Source organism: Python bivittatus, unplaced genomic scaffold (genome assembly GCF_059951505.1).
Source record: "Python bivittatus isolate LINGU-HERP-01145 unplaced genomic scaffold, Pbiv_v1 ctg000480_np1212, whole genome shotgun sequence".
NCBI classification, from domain to species: Eukaryota; Metazoa; Chordata; class Lepidosauria; order Squamata; family Pythonidae; genus Python; species Python bivittatus.
This window is the reverse complement of record NW_028277075.1, coordinates 44,266,653-44,290,101: the sequence shown is the minus strand read 5'-3', so window position 1 is coordinate 44,290,101 and position 23,449 is coordinate 44,266,653. Positions and strand designations below refer to the sequence as shown.

The following is a 23,449-nucleotide window of genomic DNA, read 5'->3' as shown; positions in this document are numbered from 1 at the left end:
AAACTCATGAAGAATTCCCATTTTCCCTTATCCAAGGAGTAGCAGCACCATATCTTCTCAACTTCTCAGATTGTATAATATGATGCAGGTTCTGTGCTTTAACCTAGGCCTGGGTAGGTCTCAACAGCTAGTCCAACATCTCTATCCTTAGCGTGATAGTCTTTAGATATGTTGTTCTATGAGTTACAGTTCAATATATCTGCTAGTTAGGAAAATTGGCCAGCATTTTTTGTCAAATTCACAAGAAACTAGAAAAAAATTCTAGTTTTTATTTTTAACTCCTTTATTCTTTGGAGAAGGGGGGCCAGTAAAGAACAAATAATTCAGAGTTTCTACCCTGAATTGCAAATCCTAGTGGAAGTTGCAGAAGTGGCCAGCTTGCCTATGAAATAGCAGTGGTCCAAGGATGCTAGCGGCAAGGATGAAGGGAAAAAAGAACATAAAGAAGAGCTAAAGCTAAATATATTTGGTGCCTGATTCATTATCTTACAGCATCAGTGTATAATACTGAGACTCTTTTTTGACAGATGACATGCTAAAACTAGAAAAATTAGTCCAAGATTTGCCTAAGAGAACAAGGCTGGGATGGGATCTGATACAGCCACTCATCTCCATGTCTAATATTTAATGTATTTATGGGCCACAGTCATGATACTCCTTATAAAGGAGAGGTTTAGTTGGTTCTTAGTGTTTTCCTGATTGTGCTATATTGTTTAAATGCATGAAGAAACTAGATGTACACTATATGAAATCAATGAAAAATAATATCCAGAGCCATGGAAAATGGGGGGGGGGGACCCCTCAAAGAAGACAAGAGAAACAAGTGAAGAAGTAAAGGGGCAAATTAACCAGCCTTGCAGTTGGTCTAGCAAAGAAACAAGGACAAAACTCCAGTGAATTACTTTTGACCTGATCAGGTCCTTCTGCTCTGTATTTGAGAATATGGTCGTTCAGGGCTGGCCAGTCTGAATGGAAGGGGTGGAAGCATGTAACTCTCCACTCCAGGTTTCCTTTGCCAAGTCTCGTCTTTACTGTTCTATCCAAGATCCTGTCTTTCTTTGGAGCAGGGGGGGGAAAGAAGAAAAAACACACCACACAGTTAACCACCTGTCAGGGCTGAGGATACAATAAGGCAGCCCCCAAAAGAGCTTTTCATGCATGCGTAATATATTTGTTCAGCTATTCACTTAATGAAGCTGATAAATGTGATGCAAAACAATAGTCAAGTTAATCTATTTAAGTAAAATGTTTTGAGACTTTCAGGCAATGTTAAGGAGGGTAGTGTATGCAAGCCATTTTCATTTCAATGCACTCATCTCCCCACTCGCCTTGGGGAATAGAAGGAGGAGGGAGTAGATTCAGACAACCTATGTGAATATAATTTCTTATAAATGTGTCTTTAATGGGTTTAATTCACCCTTGCCAGCTGTTTTTAGAGCTAGTTTGAAAGAGCAAAACAAACGTGCCAGGTTTGGAAAGCTAGTTAAAATTAGTTTCGGTCATTGGGGCCAAGCTATATTTCCTGCAAACCATCTGCTTGATTGGCACAATAGAAGGATTTTCAAGAGGGAAGAAAAGGTGGAGGAGAAGGGGGGGAGAATCTAGCAAAGCTCTGAACAACCCAACAGTTACTGCTGGTTGCACTGCATTCTAAAGGTGAATGCCTTTCGTGTCTTAATATAACATGTTCCATTCAGGCTTTAGGCAAAGTCTATCAGCATCAGCAAGGATGCTTCCAAAGGTGTTAAAACATACAGAGAACTTCCGTCTTCAACCACTCAGGGAAGCAAAGAAAGATAAATGTGGCCAAAAGCCAAAGAAAAGCCTGCCATCAACTGCATGATACATAGATCAAATTTTTAACTGAGTTTGGTATAAAATTCTGGCAGGTTAAGAAAATAAGCAAAATGTGCCAAACAGCCTTTTTTTCCCCACATTACAAATGGGTAAAGCTTCAACCTATTCTGAAGTATGTTTAAATGGACACTTTTGGGGTTTTTTTTTTTTAGTCTCACTTTTAGCTCACTTACATGCCCATCCCTCCCAAATAATAATAAATTCAGCTCACCAGTTATTAGAAACACAATGATCTATATACATCTTAGCCTACTAAAGTCACTGAACAATGGAATTCCAGTCATGGTGTTTCATAATCCCCAAAATGGTTATGTTTTCATAATTATGTAGATTTTCATTCAGCAGTTAGATAACTTTTAAAATATTCTGAAAGTCCATAGAGGCAAATGTTGTATGAATTAATCTTGTTCCACTCACAAGAATGAGCTTGTACTGGGGACTTCCACAATGAGGGTTGCAAAACAAAAACATAACACAAGCAAAATGGCATGCACAACCATGGATTGAAGCCTTGCCCTCTACATGTGTTAAATACCATAGGGCTTTGACCCACAACTGCATTGACTATTTTGCACCCCATGCTTGTGACTTCCAAGCATCTGTACAAAGGTATTATTCTGAGAATAAATCCTTTGGAGCTATGAATAAACATACATAGAGTTGCCTCGTAGAAGTCTTTTTTTCATAAAAGAAAAGAGTTTTCTGTATAAGCATTTGAAGAATCTTTATAGTCCATTATTTTAATAAGGACAAATTTTGTGAACAGTCTTCTATGATCTAGATCAGTGTTGTCCAAACTTGGCCACCTTAAGATGAGTGGACTGGCTGTCTGGGGAATTCTGGGAGTTGAAGTCCACTCATCTTAAAGCTGCCAAGTTTGGACAACACTGATCTAGATCCTTAGTTGCTCTTAGCCTATTCCTCCCCTCTATTTGATGTGCTTTGCACCATATCCTTTACAACTCTCCAGCTCCAGGAGCAGATTTTCAGGAAATTGGAAATGGGAGAGGTCAGTAGATCCCACTTAATTGGGTATAACCCATGTTTACTCTATGGACAAATGTTTACTATTTTCACCTATCATGTCTCATCATGTCTTCCAAGGACATTCCAGTAATTCTTTTCATCTTCTCCATCACCATATCTGTTGTCTTACCCTTCTATTTTCCTAAACCTTGCCAAGGACAGATGTTTTTTTAGACCATCGGTAACTTGCACCATATGCCCAAAGTACATGGCTCTGTGCTGTTCATTGCCTAAAAACCATCCATTTTTATTTGCTCTAGGAATCTTTCTCCATTGCTCAGCAGAAGTGCTATTTTCCTTCCTTGAATTAGCAGAAAACTATACTAGCTTGAAATTTGCTATTCCTATTGTAGATCCCTATGTTCCCTATCACTTCCACTCACTTGATTTCCCTGCAAAGTTATGGGTGATGAGCTTAATAGAAGCTGTCCTTGGACAGTGTTAGAATAAGTAGAAAATACTATATTAATATTGGTACAGCTAAGGATGATTTTAAATAATCTTATTCATTGGTGATGGATGATGTGATGTCAGGTTCAGCCCAAAGAACTACACAAGACAGTACAGATACAGTTCTATTGCATTTATTAGCTTCCACCTACAAGACAGAATCTCGCCAGACTGAATCTAAGCTTCCCAACCCAGCAAGCAAACACTGCAAATTCCTTAGGGTGGTGCCAGTCTCATCCTCTTCACCTTCCCACACTTACTCTGGGGGCTAAGGAAATGCTTATCTCCCCGAGCACGGCCCTCACCAAACCATTCCATCACACACATATTTTCCTGGGATCACCTAGTAAAGAGATGCCAGAGTGGTCCCATACCTGCACCAAAGTACCTTGTCATACTTGGCTGACACCTCCTTAACTGAAATGTATATTTTTCCTGTAATTATGTGGCTATTGTGCAAACCCAAGAAAAAACACAACTTCTTTAAGGAACAGCTGACAGGTGCAGCAAGGTAACCATGCAGTTCTGAGCACCTTTCCAGTTTTGGATTGAAGCACTGCAAATTTCTAAAACACACCTTAGGATCCAAACGTATTTCTTTAATCATCCACCCTAAACACATTACATCTGCTATGGAAATTACTTTTCTTAATCCACTTAGATTTAACTAAGTTCTGAAAGTATGGCTACTTGTTTCACCTGAATTTTTATGTAATGCAGGTTTCTCTAATTTTGTCCTTTTCACATGAGTTGGAATTTCAGTTCCCAAAATTCCCAGCCAGGATGGAGGGCCGTAGATCAAAGATTTATCTAATGGATATGTTTCTCTTCATGAGTGGATGCCAAGACCATTAGAAGTACTATGAAAAATTTAAAAAATACAGTGCAGAATGGAAATAGAGAAAAATCTAGAAAATCCAGAGAACCCCAGACAAGTTAGTTTCAGAAGAACCTTGAACTCATAACTTGAGTCACTGAGGTTACACCTGCCAGACTAGAGTCAAATAAGCACCAGTTAGACTGGGTTTGCACATTATAACTAAGCCATGAACTACTTAATCATGGTTTACAAAGGGTTGGGTTCCTTCAGTAAACTAAACCAAAACCAAGTCTTATGAATGGTAAATAAGACATAGCCCCCAACTTTCTCTCATCTTGGATGCTTTGCTGCAGTATTTTTATCCCTGCCTATTTACAGTTACATACCTTGCAATTTTTGTAAGGTACTCTGTGATATGTAGCCATATTTATTGTTATAGTTAAATAAAGTTTGTAAAATGTAAATGTTTTCTAAATAATTGTCCTTTGGACTTACTTCATAAATCCCTACTTAGTAAAGTTCATACTACTGTCTAGCTAGGTTGATGTGCTTGGGTTTATACGCAGTTACTTCCCACCCAATCATTTTAAAAATCAGGCTGACTGATGGTAATTTCTCTTCATAGCATTTATTCTTCATTCATTTATTTAATGCATATAGCAGCATTGTGGGAAAGCATTAAATAAAGTTATATATCCTCTTTAATATTCTTCTGATTCACAATCCTATGAAAATATTCAGTCTGAACTAGGTTGTACCAAATTGCTGATTATTTCACAGCTGAACAATGACCATTTATTCCAGTTGTATTCTGAGACCAAGAGAGTGTGTGTGTGTGATTTTATTTTTCTTAGAAAGTGCTATTCTAGAATATTTCTTTAATCTCAGAAAATTCCAAATGGCTACCAACTACAACAGCTGACTCTTGTCTTTATGCTTCCCTTTTTTATCTAATATTCTACTGTTTCTGTTTGTGCGTCTGCGGCTTTGTGATGCTTTTTCTCTGAAAAGCGATTAATAAATAGAATAAGTAAATAAATCAAGTGCATTTCTACAGAAAACACTTTTATGGTGTAGGCAGTTCATTACCCAAGAGCTTGCTTTATGTAAGATGTAACATTTTAAATTACCCTTAAAACAAGGGAGAGTGAAAGAAGCCTGCTAAAATTACAAATTTTGTACACATCCAGAAGACCAGCAGGGGGCAGCAAAGAGTTGCAGAGAACTCTACTGCCATTTAGGGGTCATTCAGAGTTTTGCACCCCTGATATATACTTTTATGGTTGATCAGTTTATTGATCAAATTGATATCATAGAATAGTTAACTTCATGTTTGAAATACAGTATCAGTTAAAAGTATTTTGATTATGTTGGGTGCATTGTTGTGAACAATAACACATACTTTGATTCATTAATGTGTTAAAGAGAATTACAGTGCATTCGGAAAGTATTCAGACCCCCCTCACTTTTTTCAATTCTGTTATGTTGGAGCCTGATACTACAATTGTTCAAATTCATTTTTTTTCTCATTAATCTACACTCAGTACCCCATAATGACAAAGTGAACACAGAATTTTAGAAATGTCTGTACATTTATTAAAAAGAAAAAACTGAAACATCACATGTACTTAAGTATTCAGACCCTTTACTCAGTACTTTGTTGGAGAACCTTTGGCAGCAATTACAGCCTTTAGTCTTTTTCGGTATGACGCGACAAGCTTTGCACACCTGGATTGGGGGATTTTCTGCCATTCTTCTTTGCAAATCCTCTCAAGCTCAATCAGGTTGGATGGGGACCATCGAGAGGCAGCCATTTCCAGGTCTTTCCAAAGATGTTCAATAGGGTTCAAGTCAGGGCTCTGGCTGGGCCACTCTAGGACATTCACAGAGTTGTCCCTAAGCCATTCCTGTATTGTCTTGGCTGTGTGCTTAGGATCGTTGTCATGTTGGAAGGTGAACCTTCGGCCCAGTCTGAGGTCCTGAGCACTGTGGAACAGGTTTTCATTGATATCTCTGTACTTTGCTCCATTCAGCTTTCCCTCAACCCTGACCAGTCTCCCAGTCCCTGCTGCTGAAAAACACCCCCACAGCATGATGCTGCCATCACCATGCTTCATTGTTGGGATGGTATTGGGCAGGTGATGAGCGGTGCCTGGTTTCCTCCAGACATAACGTTTAGAACTGAGGCCAAACAGTTCAATCTTGGTTTCATCAGACCAGAGAATCTTGTTCCTCACAGTCTGAGAGTCCTTCAGGTGCTTTTTTGCAAACTCCAAGCGGGCTTTCATGTGTTTTGCACTGAGGAGATGCTTCTGTCTAGCCACTCTGCCATAAAGCCCAGATTGGTGGAGGGCTGCAGTGATGGTTGTCCTTCTGGAACTTTGTCCCATCTCCACACAGGATCTCTGGAGCTCAGTCAGAGTGACCATTGGGTTCTTGGTCACCTCTTACTAAGGCTCTTCTCCCCTGATTGCTTAGTTTGGCCAGGCAACCAGCTCTTGGAAGAGACCTGGTTGTGCCAAACTTCTTCCATTTGGAAATTATGGATGCCACTGTGCTCTTGGAACCTTCAGTGCAGCAGAATTTTTTTTGTAGCCTTCCCCAGATCTGTGCCTTGCAGTAATCCTGTCTCTGAGCTCTGCAAGCAGTTCCCTTGATCTCATGGCTTTTGCTCTGGTATAGTATGCATTGTCAGCTGTGAGGCCTTCTATAAAGAGGTGTGTGCCTTTCCAAATCATGTCCAATCAATTTAATTTACCACAGGTGGACTCTAATCAAGGTGTAGAAATAGCTCAGCAACAATCAAGAGGCACCTGAGCTAAATTTCAAGTGTTGTTGCAAAGGGTCTGAATACTTAAGTCAGTGTGATATTTCAGTTTTTCCTTTTTTAATACATTTACAGACATTTCTAAAATTCTGTTTTCACTTTGTCATTATGGGGTACTGAGTGTAGATTAATGAGAAAAAAAAATGAATTTGAATAATTGTAGTATCAGGCTGCAACATAACAAAATTGAAAAAAGTGAATGGGGTCTGAATATTTTCCGAATGCACTGTATATGCACTGGAGATTTTTATAATTATTAACAATGGAGATATAATTATTGTTAATATTGTTATGTTTTAAAATATTGAACCACTGCTTGGGTTGTATGGGCTGCTTGGGAGAAAGAGTGATATTAAATAATAACACAGTCATTAGCAAATAGCTCCAAGGGACATGAGGCATATAGAAACTGAATAATTACTGTATTGTTAAATAATAATAATCATCAGAATTCATATTCAACCATTTAAATCAGGAGCTGGCAACATTACAAAGTCTGGGAGCTACAATTCACCTTCTCAAGCTCCTGAAAGGCAGCAGGAGGCCACTAGTGATGTGGTGACATGGTGATGTCATTGGAAAGGACAAGGTTGAAAACAGGGAAGGGAACTGGAGGCAAATGGCTTAGAGGGGAATGTAAGGGTGGGGGAATGGCTTCCACCCTCAACTCTTCCCCAAATAGGCCAAAACCAGCCCTGCCCTCCAGTTGTGATTTCAAACCGTACTGGCTGGTTTGGGGGACTCCCATTCTTACATATAATTTGTAAAAAAAAAAATGGTGCCACAAAAATGAGTCATTTTACCACAAAGTTTCAGCAGTGTGATCTCAGTGGGGTTGGAAGAACCCAATAAACCAGGGAGGGCATGTAATCCATTCCTGGATTAATAAGTGGTCAGAAAGTCTCTCTGGCAACTCTGGGCAAGGACATTAAAAAGATCCCTCATGGGAGCAAAGTCGTTGGAAAGAGGGCAGTGCAGCAAAGGTGTAGCAAACTCAGTGCTTAATTATCCTACTTTGGAGATGTTATGCAAAGACCCAGCTCTCTGGAAAAGGCTCCAATGCTGGGAAAGGTGGAAGGAAGGAGATGAAGAGGACCAGCAGTGAGGTGGATGGACTGAGTTACAGTGGTGATGGGTGCACCATTGGAAGATGTGAAAGACCAGGTTAGGGACAGATCGTCATGGAGAAAATCTCTCTATGTGGTCGCTAGGAGTCCAAAACGACTTGATGGCACGTAATCAATCGAACAACCAATCTGGAATGAACAGGCACTGCTTTACCGGTTGGTTTGTGCTCAAGCCTTGAACAGATCCTTCCTCCATCCCCTCAACCTTGAACTTTTTTAAAGCCCAAAGAAAGGGGCAGAGAGGGACTGTTGGGAAATAAATGCGAAGGTAAGGGCATCAGGGTGAATGAGGGGATGTGCACATCCTCCTCCCCACACAGGTCAAACGCCGGCATTCGTCACAGGGTTTAGAGGGAAAATTCTCCTCCTCTGAACGCCCAGTATCAGCGCCTTTGAATGACGCGTCCAAAAGATTCGCGGGCAGGACGCGGGCGTTAAGACCCTTTTTGGCTCCTTCGCCTGGCCTCCCCTTCCCTGCAACCTCCCTTTCGCCTGGGCGCTTACCGAAGGCCCAAAAAGCCGGGGCCACGTGTGTGCCGCAGCGTGCGCTTGACCAAGGCCGCCGGGAGGCAAATAAAAGCCGCGTCTCCGACGAGCCCCGCGGCGCTCCGAAAGCTGCCCCCGAAGCAGCCCGCGCAGACATCCGCTTGGGGCCGGCGCGTCCGGCTTCGTCTCGCGCTCACTTTAATCCCCGGGGCGGGGCAGGCGTTGCATTTCAGCCCATTGCCGTCGCCTTGGCTTCGGGGCCTTGGATGGAAAGTGGCGGGTCACCGGATCCCGGTGGCGTAAATTCGTGTCCGCTGGGATCTGCGTCCCGCCTCAGCAAACGCCGTTGGAGGAGGTTGCCGGCACCCGGCGTTACGCAGGGCTTTTCAGAGAAGTTTGACGAATGGGCGCAGGGTTAGCGGGTTGCTCGTCTGCGGCATTTCAGTCCGGCCTTACAGGATCCAAGTGAGGAGATGGCCTGTTCATGCTGCAGTTGAGTCCGGCTTTTATGTCAGCAAAGCGGCTTTCAGAATCAACGAGGGACCTCAACCTTCCTCCGTTAGAAATGGACCATTTGCAAACAACCCGAGTTCTCTCTGGAGCTGAGCTTAAAGGGCGAATTGTTTAGAGCTGAGCCGCCTGACAGACCCTCGGTGCCAGAATCGCAGTTAACGTCAATGCTCATAAAGGCAATCTGTTAGACCCCAGTTACTATTTATTAAAAATCCTACAAAGTCTGCTAGACAGACTTTAAATGTCCCCCCTTTTCTGCAGTGGTGGAAATAAAACCAGCATTACTATCTACCAATGAATAGGTATTTTAAGCAATGCCTCTTCAAATGCTAGTAGTTATGTATGCCTTACTCCAGTTCCTTCATCAGTTAAGCAGTTCTGTCTCCATGATCCTTAATAAAGATGCCACCTTTTTAATTCTCATTTTGGACTGACTTTAAGATGCTAATTTGTAAATAGCAGGGAAAAAAAGCAAGGTTTTATGATTTTTTTTTCATGTTAGTTAATTTATCTTTGAGCCTGGAAGGTTTGTGTGCATGTATACGTGTTATTGACTAGGGAAAAATTACTCCACATTCTTCCCTAATTTCATTTAAGCTTAGCCAAACTCCAGTGGCCCTTTAGGGAAGCATTGGGGAAATTATTAACCCTTGCCCCATACATAGAAGAGAAACCATCTGAAGTAGGCTTCAGTGCTTGAAATTATAGAATGGATTGATATTTTTCACTAAAGATTGGAAAACATCATTCCAAGAGTTATTTCAAACATCTAGCCACTCTGGCTAGTACGCAGATAGGAGACCACCAGGAAATCCTAGGGTTTTTGACTAGACTAGGAAGACAAATAAATGAATATATCCCAGACGCAGTGCAATGGCAAATTGTTTCCATAATGTTTCCAAGAAAATAGGCCAGGGTTACGGGCATGTTGCCTGGAAGGGAGCTTTACATTACTCTTTTAGGTATTGAGCCAGTGACTTCAGTGGTCAAAAAATAATGGAGAAAAATACATTGGGATGTAATGCACGTGGAAGAAAGTGGGTAACTGCAGAGGAGGCATTCAAGAGACATTCACATTCTGTCTTCAGGCTTCTCAGACCTCAAAAGATCTGAAGTGAAGGCTTCCTTTCCCAGGTGCGTTCCTAGCCTTCCAGTCATGATTAATCCAATCACATAGAAGCCTGTTCCTTTTGATCTGCAGCTAGGAAAGAAGGCCATGTTTGTTTTAATTTGATGTTTGATTGTTTGAGCACAGAACTGAAATCTGAGATTTGTAGGAGACTTAAAGGCAAGACCTTCTGGTTGCCTCTCTGTGCTGAGTTCCATGATTTAAAAAAAGGAAGGGGTTAAGGAGTTTCAGCTTCCATGTTTTCCCCCAATAGAAAAATTGAGGAAAAGTGTTGTGAAAACTGGGATCAAACCGAAAGGCAGCAACCTTTGACTTCAGGATATTAACCTGGAACCCCTCTGGGTAAGTGGTTGCAGACCTGCCTTGCTTTAGCTCAGTTCTAAGTACACAAGCCAAGGCTCTGTCGAGGCATGCCTTAGGTGGGAGAGGCAGTGTGGCATAGTGGTTAAGGCACCCGGCTAGAAACCGGGGAACTGTGAGTTCTAGCCCCACCTTAGGCACAAACCCAGTTGGGTCACCTTGGCCAGTCACACTCTCTCAGCCATAGGAAGGAGGCAAGGGCAAACCACTTCTGAAACCTTGCCAAGAAAACCGCAGGGACTTGTCCAGGCAGTCATCAGAAGCCAGGAGTCAGAATCGAGGCTTCTGCAGGTGAGGCCCCACAGTTTTACCCACCTGATGTTTTTTGCAAAACCTGATGGAACTAGCTCACTGAGGCAGAACTTGTCTTTTTCTTTTCACTTGGTGATTTTGTAAGAGTTCCTTCAAACTTCCAAGCCAGGGAGCATTATCCCAGCACAAACTCTGGTCTTCTGCAAGAAACACAATTCAAACTTCAGTGTGTCCATTCAATCCGAATTGGCTTCCTTTGTGCACATCTTAATTCCCTTTCTGTTTAAACCAAGCTACAGCAGATTTAATACAGAGAAAGCACCTCTTAAATAGGAAATCATTCTATGGTTTCCTTTTGGCCCTGCTATTTTTTTTAAGCTCTCCAGCCACCCATCCTGAGTGGGGGAGTTGATTTGGCAGGGGGGGAGCAAGGGGTGGAATAGTCTTTCCTTGGCTAATTCCCTTTGCCTTTTCTCAAATAACTTTTTGATTTGAGTCAAGGGAGAGGTTGAACAGGCGTTCTTTCTCCTCCTAATGTGATATAAATCGTCAATGCACTTTCAGTTTTCTTTCCCCCACCCCACGCCTTCCTCTCTCTTTCCTTTGAATGGTTAAAGCACCGACATGGAGATCATGACCATTAAAAAAAATCCTATCGGAGAAATAAAGCTGGTTAATAAGATTTTTAGAAGGGAGAAAGCTTTGTGCTCCCAAGTAAAAAAGAAAAAAAAAGTGTGTGTGTGTGTGGCGAGGGAGAACAGCTGAAGGTGACAGTTACTTCATGCTTAATAGGATCAGGGCTGCTTGCCTTAGGCTGCACGCTTCTGCTGGCTAAAAGTTCACCCCAGAAGAGGATGAATTGCGGGCTTTTAAAACATATGAAGTTTTTAACACATCTGTTACTTTTTGCAAAGGAAGGGGATTTTTTTAAGCCTTTGCTATGATTCCATGCAACGTTTGCTCCCCTCCCCTCCCTTTCCTTTCCTTTCCTTTGCTCTGCACATTTTCTCCTTCCTCCTCCTCTACCACCACCACTATCATGTCCACCTTCTCTTCTTCTTCCTCCCCTCCTCTATTTTTTAGAGAAATGATCCCCTGCTGTGGTGGAGACTTTTCAGTGGATAGTTAGGATTAAATGGTGTTTTCAGAAATCCTGCTTTAAAAAGTCATTTAAAACCGAGATAAGCCAAGTTAACTTTTGGGCTTGAGTAACAGGTGCACTAGCGAGCCTGTGCATGTTGACAAAAAACTAAAATTGCTGGGGGGGGGTTCCGATGGTGCTTATTCCTGGGAGGTGTAAGCAGGGTTGCAGCCAAATTTTTTGTGGGGGTTGCCTATGCTTAAAAAAAACAAAACCCAGTGCTGAAAGCCATCACTTTGTGACCATGCATGAATTTAAGTCAATTTGGTCCAGTTAAGTGGAAGCAATTCAAGCAATGGGACTTGAATGTCAGTGGAAATAACGTACCTTCAATAACATACAAAATATTGTGAATTATTTAGGTCTGGAGTGCAAACCAGATAAAACTATTCTTGCAGTTTAGCTAATCTTTGCCTGGAATCTATTCTAATAGGTATTATTATAGTCCATATTTTCCATATTAAATATGGGGTAAAGTTAACTGGAGGCTATTTTCTTTTTCCAAAAAAGCCTGTTATTGTTATTAGATAGACCATGATTGTTATTGGATTTTATTCAATTACAAGAAGGTGGAATATGAATCATGAAATAAGATTTTGGTTTTCAAAAAATAGGTGAAATTTCACTTTTCAGAGTTGAAATAGAAATAAACTGGTGTATTCATGGTCATAATTTTCATTATATTTGGAGTCATTGTTACTTTGGAGTTTAATCCATACAATACCCAGGTGAAAATAGATTTATGTTCTGTAGTCTTTCCCCAAAGCCAACAAAACAAATATCTGAGCTGTAGCCACTGTCTTTCGCAGAACACCTTCAGTTAACAACTGGTTGCAGCTCAGGACCCTGGACAAAGGAACAGACCTGGTTCCTATATCAACCTCCTCATCCACAGCAGAAACCTGACTTCATCTTGCCTCATTTGTACTCTCCATTCTTTAGGAAGTGCTGGGATAAGATTATATGAATATTTATTGTCTAATTTCCTTAGACCCAGTAACAGCAGAAAGGAAAACAGCCAGCGAGTACAGATAAATGTAGTGTTCCGCTTTTCTTGAATAATTCCCCCCTCTTTTTTCGTTAGGAGGTGAAATTTCATTGGAAACTTTTAAAAAAGGCATTTAATTAGTTGGGGTGTGTGTGTCCGTGTGTGTGTGTCAGTCAGAGTGCGCTGTGCTTTGGAACAACACACTGCCGCCGGCCGCCTTTGGAGCGACAGCTTTCCCAACGAGGCGGTCAATATGCAAAATTGATGACCGCACCTTCTTTGTGGCGGCCCATTGTGCGTGGGTTGCTTATGAAGGCTAATCCAATCATAAATTGCACCCCCGGACCAATGAGGGAGCCCCGAACGCCCGATGAATGAAACTCAAGTGGAGCACCCCATTGTTAGAGCTGTCACTTTTGAAAGCGCCTCGGCGGCGCTGACCACTATAAAACCCACCGCGCCGGAGGAAGGGCCAGGAGACCCGGGCCGACTCGCGAGGTGGATCTCTGCCGAAGAGGGTGGCCGTCGGGCAGGCAGGGATAGGAGGGAGAAGGGGGAGGGCCAGAGAACACGAGCACCGTGTGGTGACGACGACGACGACGACTATTATTATTATTTTTTGCAAGCGAGGTCTTCCCTCCGTTTCTTGGCAAAGAGGTTCTTCCCTCCACCCTCGCTCGCTCGCCTGCCTCCCACTCTTGGCGCACTCCCTTGCCCAGGCCATGATGTTCCCAAGCCTGCTCGCGCCTCCCGCCGTGTACCCGAGTCTCCTGCGGCCGACCCCGACTCTCACGTTGCCTCAGACGCTACAGTCCGCCTTCTCCGGCCCCTCCGGCTTCTTGGTGGAAGACCTCCTGCGGATCGGCCGGCCGGCAGGTTATCCCCCCAGAGGAAGCGCCCCGCCGCCCAGCTTGTCTCCCCCGGTTGCGGGCGCCGGCGCCGCCAGGACTGACGCGGCGAGCGCAGCCGATCTGGGGACTGCCGATTCCTCCGGCGCCAGGACCAGCTGCTCCTCCCAGTCGTCGGTCTCTTCCAGCGGGGACGCCACTTTCCTGAAGTTCGGAGTCAACGCCATCCTGTCCTCACCTCCGCGGACAGGTAAGTGGCCAGCGCGTCAGCAGCGCCCGCCTCGGCAGCGGACTTTCCCCTGCCTTCTGCAAAGATTGTCGGGAAAAGGCGCCGAGGGCCGGGGTGGGGGGAAATCAGGTGGGTGGTAGATGGCAGTGAAGGACAAGGACCGGTCTCGTCGAACACGTCCTCCAAGAGGGAAGCAGAAGGAGGGACTCGCAGCGTCGCACGTCATCAACCAGGTGGAACTGGGGCTCGTAAAAGAGCCCGGCGCCACCAAAGAGAGCAGGCGCGCTCGTGCCTCGGGAAGCGGCCCGCCCACGCAAAATGAACCAGACCGGGGAGGGAAGTCAGGCGGAGAGAATCCAGGACCTGCCGAAGTCTGCCAAGGGCCCCCGAATGCCAGGCGCCCGAGAAGCAACCGTCCTCGCTCCTCTCCTGCTTCCCGCCAGAGCAACGGGCTGGCCAGTGAAGGAAGCGGGATCCAGTGCATTGGAGGTCCGGAGGAGCAGTTCCGATCTCAGCGTTTCGCTCGGTTCTGCAGGAGAGCGGGGAAACGTGGGCTTCCCACTTCAGAAGCTCCTCGGGTCTTTGCTAATCCTCCCTTTCTTTCCCCAGAGACTTCTCCCGCGCTGATCCAGAATGTCCCCGTCAAGACCTTCTCCTTCCCCTACTTCGAAGGCTCCTTCCAGCCTTTTATTAGATCATCTTATTTCCCAGGTAGGTTTTGGGGCCGGGCGGGACCGGCTTCCTCAGCTGCCCGTTCCTCTTTTCGCTGGTCTCTTCGAGCTATCCAACTGCCCGACGAGGCACGTAGTGGTCTCGGGGGCGGGGAGAGGCTTGCATATGGCAGAGGGTCTTCCTAGTCGGACCTTAACACGATGCAAGCTGACCCTGCTGCGTCTGACACGTCTTTCTCCTGATCCTGGATTCCTGCCCCAGAGTCTCGGCCTAATGGCATCCCCGAGCCTACTCCTTTTGTTGTGAGGATTTCTTGAAATCGGCAACTTCTCTCTCTCTCGGAGGGGTGGGGAGGGGAGGGGAGAGGAAGGGAGGACGGGCCTCCGGTTCAGAGGTTGGACGGGGTACAACATTCAAGAATCAGTCGCGCCAATTTGATGCCCTATTTAGCACAAGCGGCGACTGCGTGACATTTTCCTTCCCAATTCCTTCCCCCGCCTTTCCCGGGACTGCAAATTAGCCGGGATGGTCACGGTCCAAGTGTGAGGCGCTTGATTTCTGACTGAGCTGCTGCCGGCCTTCCTTTCGGGGCGGTGGTTTTCCCACAGAGCCGCGGGCTTTCCCCCCGGTCGTCAACAAAAGTTTCAGCACCATGACCAATTTGGTCAGCTCCCTCCGGGCAGCCACACACAGACCTGGCGCTGACTCTGCCGTGCTGCTGATAGACATTTACCAGCCATGGGCTAATTTCCCATTAAGGGTCATTCGCTTTGCCAACGGTTTCACAAGACCTCATGGGGCGCGCCCTTGTTTGGGCACTTCGGTGTGGCCGGAGCCAACCTTCTTCAACCCTCCCCTCTCCAAAACTTTTGCTTCAGCTGAGTTATCACATCAAAGAAGGGCTTGGAATTGGGGTTTGTGGCACTGCAGAACACTGTAAAGCCAAAGCATCTAGAGCGAGATATATCTATGCACTTCCACCTGAGAACTACCATTTGTCCTGATACTTAATGTTCCTGTACCAATACAGCTCCCTTCTCTCCACCAAAGAAATGGAAATGCCTTTAGAGCAGCTAAGACTGCAACAAAGCTGCTAATCCGTACTTGGAAAGGAGGCCACTAAGAACTCACCAGTAAGGCCCCTGCTATTTCTCCCAAGGTTTTTTTTTTTTTTAAAGGCTTGAGAGATTTAAAAGAGATGACTATAGAGATGTCCCAGAAGCAATATTAAATATAATTATATATAATTATCCTTACTGAAGGATGCTGTACTGTTTAGGTTTTCCAACTTTATTTGTAACTAGAAACACACAGAAAGGGAGAGCTAGATACAGGATCATTCTCATACACTTCATATTATACTTTAGTCCTCCAAGCAAGGGTCATAAAGTTGCTGAAAATTCTGTATCTGCAATAAACTAGTTAAATAGCCAAATCAAATTAACTCCAGATCTTAGTTTTGGAACTGAGTAAAATTACGACTAAGAATAGCAGTGTTAATAAATATTGCTTCAACTGCATATATTTTGTTCCAAAAAGCCAAGAGCTCTTCCATTCATTCTCTTGATAATAGAATTTGCTTCCTTTCTCCAGCCCTTGAATGGCCCAACAAAAACAACTTGAGCTTTATATATAGCTTTTCATGTCCATTTAATGAAAATGATTTGGGGAAAGAGAAGACTGTGTCATCAGTATTCTCCCCAAGCAGCTTGGCATGCAGTTGTGTTTAGTTTGAAAGTGTAAATCTCTTTTGTTCCAATAATATATGGCTTTAGCTGCTTGTCCTCAGTCTTTTTCTGTTAGTTCATTACTACACAATTACTATTCATGCTTCATTAGAATCTCTGTTTCTCTTTGGGAGTTTTTCTTTCCACTTAAAGGCAAAACTCTGCCCTTTTTATCATACCAGTTCCATTGGGAACCAGTCAATGTGCTAATTAGCTGTTACTTTTCATGTCTTCAGAATGAATTCTACAAGTTTTGTAAGGAAGAGGGAGGAAAGATTCATATTTTCTTTAAAAGGATGAATACCAATTGATCAAAACTTTTATGTAAAAATGAGGGTTTTGTCCTAGCTTTAAAAGAAGTCCTTTACTTTACTTTGGGGTTTAATGACATGTGTGGCATTAAAAAAAAATCTTTTAATAAAAGTAAACACTTTTAAAAATACCCTTATTTTCTAGGTCTTTTCTTTTCCAGCCTCATATCTTTGGATTTGGTAACAAAACAGGCCAGCTGTAAATACATTCACTTGCTCTATTAAATGAAATCAGGTTACGTTTACTGGAAAGAACAGCAAGTCTGTTTCATGAATTTAGATTAATAGTTGCTGATCTGCTTGACCCAGATAAGTATGTGTAAAGAAAAAGAGAAGAAAGCCACAATGAGAGAGAAGAAGGGAAAACTAGTGGCCATATCTTCAGGCATGCAAATCACAGGGAGATTTGTCACTGATTTGAATAGGATACAGATGAACTGTTTGGGAACAGGAATATCCTTGGCTCCAATTTTTTTTTCTTCTTCAGCTGATTTAGCCAATAATGCTTATTCTTCTTTTTCTCACAGCTTCCTCTGTGGTGCCTATCCCTGGCACATTCTCTTGGCCCCTGGCTGCCCGAGGGAAACCACGCCGAGGGATGCTCCGCAGGGCAGTCTTCTCAGATGTCCAACGCAAAGCCCTGGAGAAAATGTTTCAGAAACAGAAATACATCAGCAAACCAGATAGGAAAAAACTGGCAGCTAAGCTGGGCCTAAAAGATTCCCAGGTAATTCTTTATCCTTCTATCCAGCCACATGAGCAGATTAATCTTTAGGCAATCCAGGCAATCTGTGAGTTGCAAAGGGCTGTTTCTTAATTTATAGCCTAAACCACCCAATTACAACACACTGAGCAACAAATTAGCCAATCCAGTTTGGCCTGAGGTAAGGTGGAAACCCAGCCAATGAGGTTAGTTTATTATTAAATGTTTGTGTGAAACCAGAAATGAGTGAATGGAGCAACAGCTTCAAGAGGCTGCCCTTAAACGGTGCTTGGGATTTGCAATTAATGTAAAATAAAGCATCTGGTGGAATACTAACCCATGCAAGTACAGCATGCATGCGACATACTGAAAAGGCTTACAGGCAGAATGGAAGGTGTTCACATTATCCCTTAAAGCCCTTAAACAGGGTTAGCATGACCTAACTTTTCAATGGGGACAGCAGAAAATTTAGGATGAGAATATTTACCTCATTAAAGGAATAGTTTTAAAAAGGGGTTAGCCACAGAAAAGATGCTTATGGGTGCTCTCTCTCGCTCTCTCTCGTTCTCTCTCCCCACTCAAATTCCTACCCTAGGTGGGACAGAGATACAGGTCTTACTTTCTTACTTTAGGGAGTCAGCAGGATCATTATAGGAGGGTCTAGTCCCTAAGGTGAAGTGTAAGATGAACTGGCAGGTAAAGAAGGGGCCAAGAACCTGTGACCTTCCAGATATTGTTGAACTGGGATTCCCAGCATTCCTTACCCTTGTCTGAGAAGGTGGGCTTAAGGGTACTGGAATTACATAGTTAAGGATTAGAGTGCAGCCGCATGGGCTTGTTTCAGTTAGAGGATGTTCCAACACCCAGTCTTAACTGACAACAGCTGCTTCTGAATTTTAAAGACGAATTTTGGTTAACACTTAGAAAGTGCTTGCTTCTGTGCCTGATCTTTTGTGCATCTCACTGGATAAGCAGCAGCAGAAGCAAATGAGTGTTGCCACAAAGCTAGGCTAACATAGCTGATGACTAGGGGTTATGGGAACTATCGTCCAAAATATCTGCAGGACATTAAGTTGCCAGCTCAGATCGTTCCTCATACAAGGTTGAGAAGTAAGACAGTAACTAAAGTAAAGCTGGAGAAAACATGCTGCAAAGGAAATATTCAGTAAATGTGGAGGAGCTGTGGGTAAATTCTTCCTTCTGTATGAGAAAAGTTCAGGCCAATAACTACTTACCATTAGATTTAAAATCCAAGGAATTTCTTCAGTATTATACAGACCTCAAGAGGCTCTCTTGAAAGCCCAAAACAACGGAAAAGATTTGGGATATGAATTTCATGAATCAGCTTGGAACTTTTTGTGGCATAAAATTTAATTTAAATCTGTACTGGTAAGCCATTGAGACATGAGCATAAAATAATTCCTATATTGGTCAAAAATTATACTATATTAGTTAAAATATTTCTGCATTGTGTTTGAAGTGCTACAGTCAACTTAGTACACTTTATCATCTCTGTTGAGAAGGCTCATTGAATTAGACAATCTAATTTGTTTGAGGAAATCAGGAAAATTACCATACTATCTTTTGTAATTAATTAATCAATTCTACTATAAGTTTCTTGTCTTTATTTCCCCAAACATATAAACTGTTACAGCACAAAATATTCAATTTTTCTTTCTGTTATCTGTCACATTTGCTGTAGTAAAATATTTGAAATTAATATACAGTTTTCATTGGATCAATGATACTTAAAAAGTTGGAAATTGAATTGGCTGAAAAATTAATTCAACAGGAAAAGTTGTTGGTTTATTCAGTGTGAAAGATTATTTTTAATTACTTTTCAGTTATATTAATAATATATTTCCTACTAAAAATTATTTTCATCTATTCAAATGTCTTTGAATATGGGTTTTTAAAAATTTTCTCCTTAAAAAAATAAATGTACCCATACAGCAGTATTCCTAGGTTTTATACACAAACACACACACACATAAATACACGTGCACACACAAACATACATACACACACACATGCGCACACATACACACACACTTACATACACACTGCCTATTTTATTTATTTAGGTTTTTTTTTCACTTTCTCCACTTATTATTTTCTTATTATTACTGATATGTTTCTTTAATTGAAAAGAAGAAAAACTAGACATATAATCCTAACTTTTCCTTACATTTCAAGTTGCTGCCACCTTTAGCAAGATTACAAGTCTGGAGAGCCAAATAATTGTCAGGCCTGTTACACAGTGTCATTAACAATCTGTAATACAAAAATCACAATCTCTTACATTCAGCAATGAGATATGAACTTTTGGACCACTCTGATGATTCTGGAAGAATCCTATAGATTTCCACAATGCTTTGTTTATACTGTGAAGTCATCCTTGGTGTATTTTGGAGTTGGAATCTCCCCAAGGGTATTCATTTGTATCAATCTACTACTATATAATGACCCTTTGGAGCTTTGAAAGAAGGGAAGGATCTCACTTCCTGAATGGTTTGGCCTCAGAAGAGTATTTCAAGGTTGATGCAAGTCAGGTATATGGTTATCTTGATCTTGATCTACCTTCTTGTATCTTTAAAAATTCTAGGTGAAGATCTGGTTCCAAAACAGAAGAATGAAGTGGAGAAACTCCAAAGAGAGAGAACTCCTGTCATCTGGTGGCTGCCGGGAACAAACCTTACCCACAAAGTTCAACCCTCACCCAGACCTCAGTGATGTGGGCAAGAAAGGCACTGGCGAGGAAGAGGAGGAAGCAGTATCCCCATTGTACCCAGCTAGCCCAAGGCATTCCTTAGCTTACCACCAGTCCACAGATCATACACATCAGAGAGACAGGTTGGATTCCCAGATGCTCCCTTCCCCCACACATTCCAGCAGTCCCAGTAAGCCATCAGACTTTTCAGACTCAGAAGAGGAGGAAGAGGAGGAAGGAGAGGAGGAGGAAGATGAGGAGATCACAGTTTCGTAGAGACCTTCTCATTATGAAAAAAGAGGACATTGAGGGTTGTAAATAAACTAAGGGCTACTTGATTAAAGAGGTAATATTTTTCCACATCCATGCATTTCACATGGAAAATACAATGCTTGTCATTCATCTGTAAGATTTCTGCATGTCATATACTATAGCTATCCTAGTTGTAAAACCTCAGCTTTTATATTTGTTATGTTCTTTGTCTAACCAGCCAGCATTCCTATTTTAGACTGGAAATTATATTCCCAAAAATTATTTAAAAACCTACTTGTCATTAAGTCTATGTGGATACAATAAAAAAAAACTCAGTTGTAGGGTGATACAGTAGAGACAATTATTTTACCAAAGGATTGGGGTGATCAACAATTTTCCCTGTGTCTAATATATGCCTTCTAGAGGTGTTGGTCAAGTTGGTTGAGAATGATAGGGAAAAGTATCCAACAATTCTAGACCGCACCAAGTTGGGGGAAGCAAACTTAGTGAGTTGACTGCTGTACCAAACTGCTCTGTCAGTGGGGATAAATTATTGACAGTATACTTTTCAAGTGAAGGCAGTTTTGCTGGTATGTTCTCCCCCACCCCCCCACCCCCCACCCCCCACCCCTTCCCCCCATTTTTCTTGATTTTCCAAGTGTAAACAGTTCCATGTTTATCTGTGAATGTCACAGGTATTGTCATCAAACTTTCCCCCTCTCTTCCCCAGATCTTTGTCTGCTTTTCCTCTTGTGCCTATTAAACATGTACATGTGGGAATAGGGACACGGATTTGCCTCTTTGATTTTTTAAATCAAATTTTGCTGTCTTTGCACAGCAATTATGAACTGTACACTATTTTGTATACTCATGTTGTAGGGATGTTTTATATCAAAGCTATTGTGTGTTTACAGATAAGCAGAAAGCTTTGTGTATTTGATTGTATATGATGGGAGGGGAGGACATTGGTTGTATATATCTGTGCTTTTGTAATTTTTTTTAAACTCTAAGAGGAGCTTAGATTTTAGCCATGTAACTTATATAAAACATTATTTTGTATTCTTACTGTGTACAGATTTAAATATGTATATTTTACAAATGAAGCAAATGCCTTTTTAAAAAAGTCTGCAAGGCTGAAAATTTTGATAGAATTGGAATGTTTTTTTAAAAGCATTCATAGTTAAGTATTCGCATCCTGTTATTTATGAAGTATTTGCATGAAGGTGTGTCCAGGCATGCTTATGTGGAAGGTACACCCACTAAAATTTGCTGTGTTGAAACTTTGCACGTCAGTAAAAGCTACCCTATATGTCTCCAATGCCAGTTTACTTTAACAAGCATGGGCAAGTTACTGGCTAGATGGTGGGTGTCAGCTGCAAATTGACAACTTTATTTAATTCAGAATGAACCGTCTGAAGATAGCAGAAGATGGGATGAGCATCTTGAAGGTCACAAAGATTCTTGTACCAGTAAATACCACTTATCTGTAGTTTATCTGTAAGGATGCAGTTACCTTTCATATACACACACTCCATTTCACAGATTAAGAAGTGAAATAATTGTTTGGTCTTGTCCTATTTGAGGACGACTTCTTTCCTATGGAATAGCTGCTCCAGCAAGAGGCCTTCAGTTAGGAAGATAAAAAGGATTGCTGGTGGCCTTGTGAAATGCCAATTATTAGTTTGCCATTAGACCAGTTTTACAAAGCAGTAGTTTCCACCACTGTCATACGACTCAGCAAATAAGAGGGAGGTATTAATCAAATAAATAAATAATAAGTAAATATCAGCATTATTCCCTGATAGCCTCAATTATAGTGATGAAACAAAAGAAACTTCAGGGTCAGAAGTCTTTAATTCAAGCAAACCTCAGTTGGATCGCAGTCTTCTGATTAAAACATAGGGCTGTGCAAAGCTTTGAGGCAATGTTGGAATTCAACCAAGCTTCAGCTGAATCACCCAGTCAAAGCAGATGTGTGAACCAAAGCAGCCCCCCCCCCCCCCGAAGCAGTAAATTGAATCAGTGGCCTTTGGAAAACTTGTGCCTTTTGAAATACTTTGCAGCTTCTGTGGTTTCCCAGCTGCTTCTGGGCGGGTGTCAGAATCCCATACATTGTGGGGATGTTGTGGGTCTGAGGAGGGCTCTCTGACACTGGCATGAGTAGCTGGCCAATGAGTACCATACCTCATCTATTGTGTGTGGCATGGCTAGCACTGCTTTGGGATTCAGTGGCAGCTTCTTGACCGTGGCCAGCAAGAAGCTTCACTTGGTTCTCTTGTGTGCTAACGGGATACCCAGTTGAGAGTTCAACTTGACTGTCAGCAGTTCGACTATGAGTTCAAGACCAACCATTCTCATACTTGCTCTTGGGTCAAAACTTATTTTGAAATTCTATGGCTGGAGCAGGTTTATGCCTAGCAAGGAGTGAATGGATGCCAGCAAACACTTGCAGTTGCTGGCCCAAACATTTCCTGGTTTTAAAAATAGCGAATGGCAAAAGGAAGTGAGGAGCAGCTGGCCCTTTAAATCACAAACCAGCCAGATGTGCCCAGAGAGAGTCACTGGATAAAGAAAAAGAAGGGGGGCTGGTGTGGGTCTTCCGGGCTGTGTGGCCGTGTTCTTGAAGTTGTGGACAAAAGGGTCACATCACCCTGGGCACAGAGAGAACTGCTCTTGTCTGTGCTCCTGCACTCTGAAGATGCCGGTCACAGGTGCTGGCGAAACGTTAGGAAACAAAACTTCAAGAACATGGCCACACAGCCCGGAAGACCCACACCAGCCATCGTATGCCAGCCGTGAAAGCCTTCGACAATACAAAAAGAAGGGGGTTCTGCAGATTTGAGGCGGGAAGACATTGGGGGCTTGGGGGGAGTTGCCGGCAATCTCGGATGTGAGGATTACCTCAGGGAAGGCTGGAAACTGAGGAGTTTTGCTTAGGCTAGAATTGCATTAGAGTTTTTTATATTTCATTTTCTCTCTTTTTTTACCCCGTGTTTTGTGTGTGTGGAGCTTTATCTTTGT

The 23,449-nt window shown here is 42.5% G+C and overlaps 1 protein-coding gene across 2 annotated transcripts; it reads left to right on the top strand.

The window, feature by feature from the left end:
- The first annotated feature begins 7,326 nt into the window (after positions 1–7,326).
- On the top strand, positions 7,327–21,637 carry DBX1 (developing brain homeobox 1). Of its 2 annotated transcripts, XM_007425292.2 has the most exons (4): positions 7,327–14,074; positions 14,663–14,764; positions 17,291–17,490; positions 20,072–21,637. In XM_007425292.2, exons 1-4 carry the CDS (start codon positions 13,699–13,701, stop codon positions 20,450–20,452), a joined length of 1,059 nt encoding a protein of 352 aa, XP_007425354.2. In that variant the 5' UTR covers positions 7,327–13,698; the 3' UTR covers positions 20,453–21,637. The 2 variants fall into 2 exon arrangements, with proteins under 2 accessions (XP_007425354.2, XP_088001958.1); XM_088145832.1 differs by having other exon boundaries at positions 14,063–14,764.
- The last annotated feature ends 1,812 nt before the right edge of the window (positions 21,638–23,449 follow it).

Bases quoted from the DNA above. Each gene is read 5' to 3' on its own strand.
- DBX1 (XM_088145832.1), top strand. From the start codon at position 14,194: ATGGCAGTGAAGGACAAGGACCGGTCTCGTCGAACACGTCCTCCAAGA. The intron at 14,765-17,290 runs GTAGGTTTTGGG...TTTTTCTCACAG, and splicing joins TAGATCATCTTATTTCCCAG to CTTCCTCTGTGGTGCCTATC. The intron at 17,491-20,071 runs GTAATTCTTTAT...TAAAAATTCTAG, and splicing joins TGGGCCTAAAAGATTCCCAG to GTGAAGATCTGGTTCCAAAA.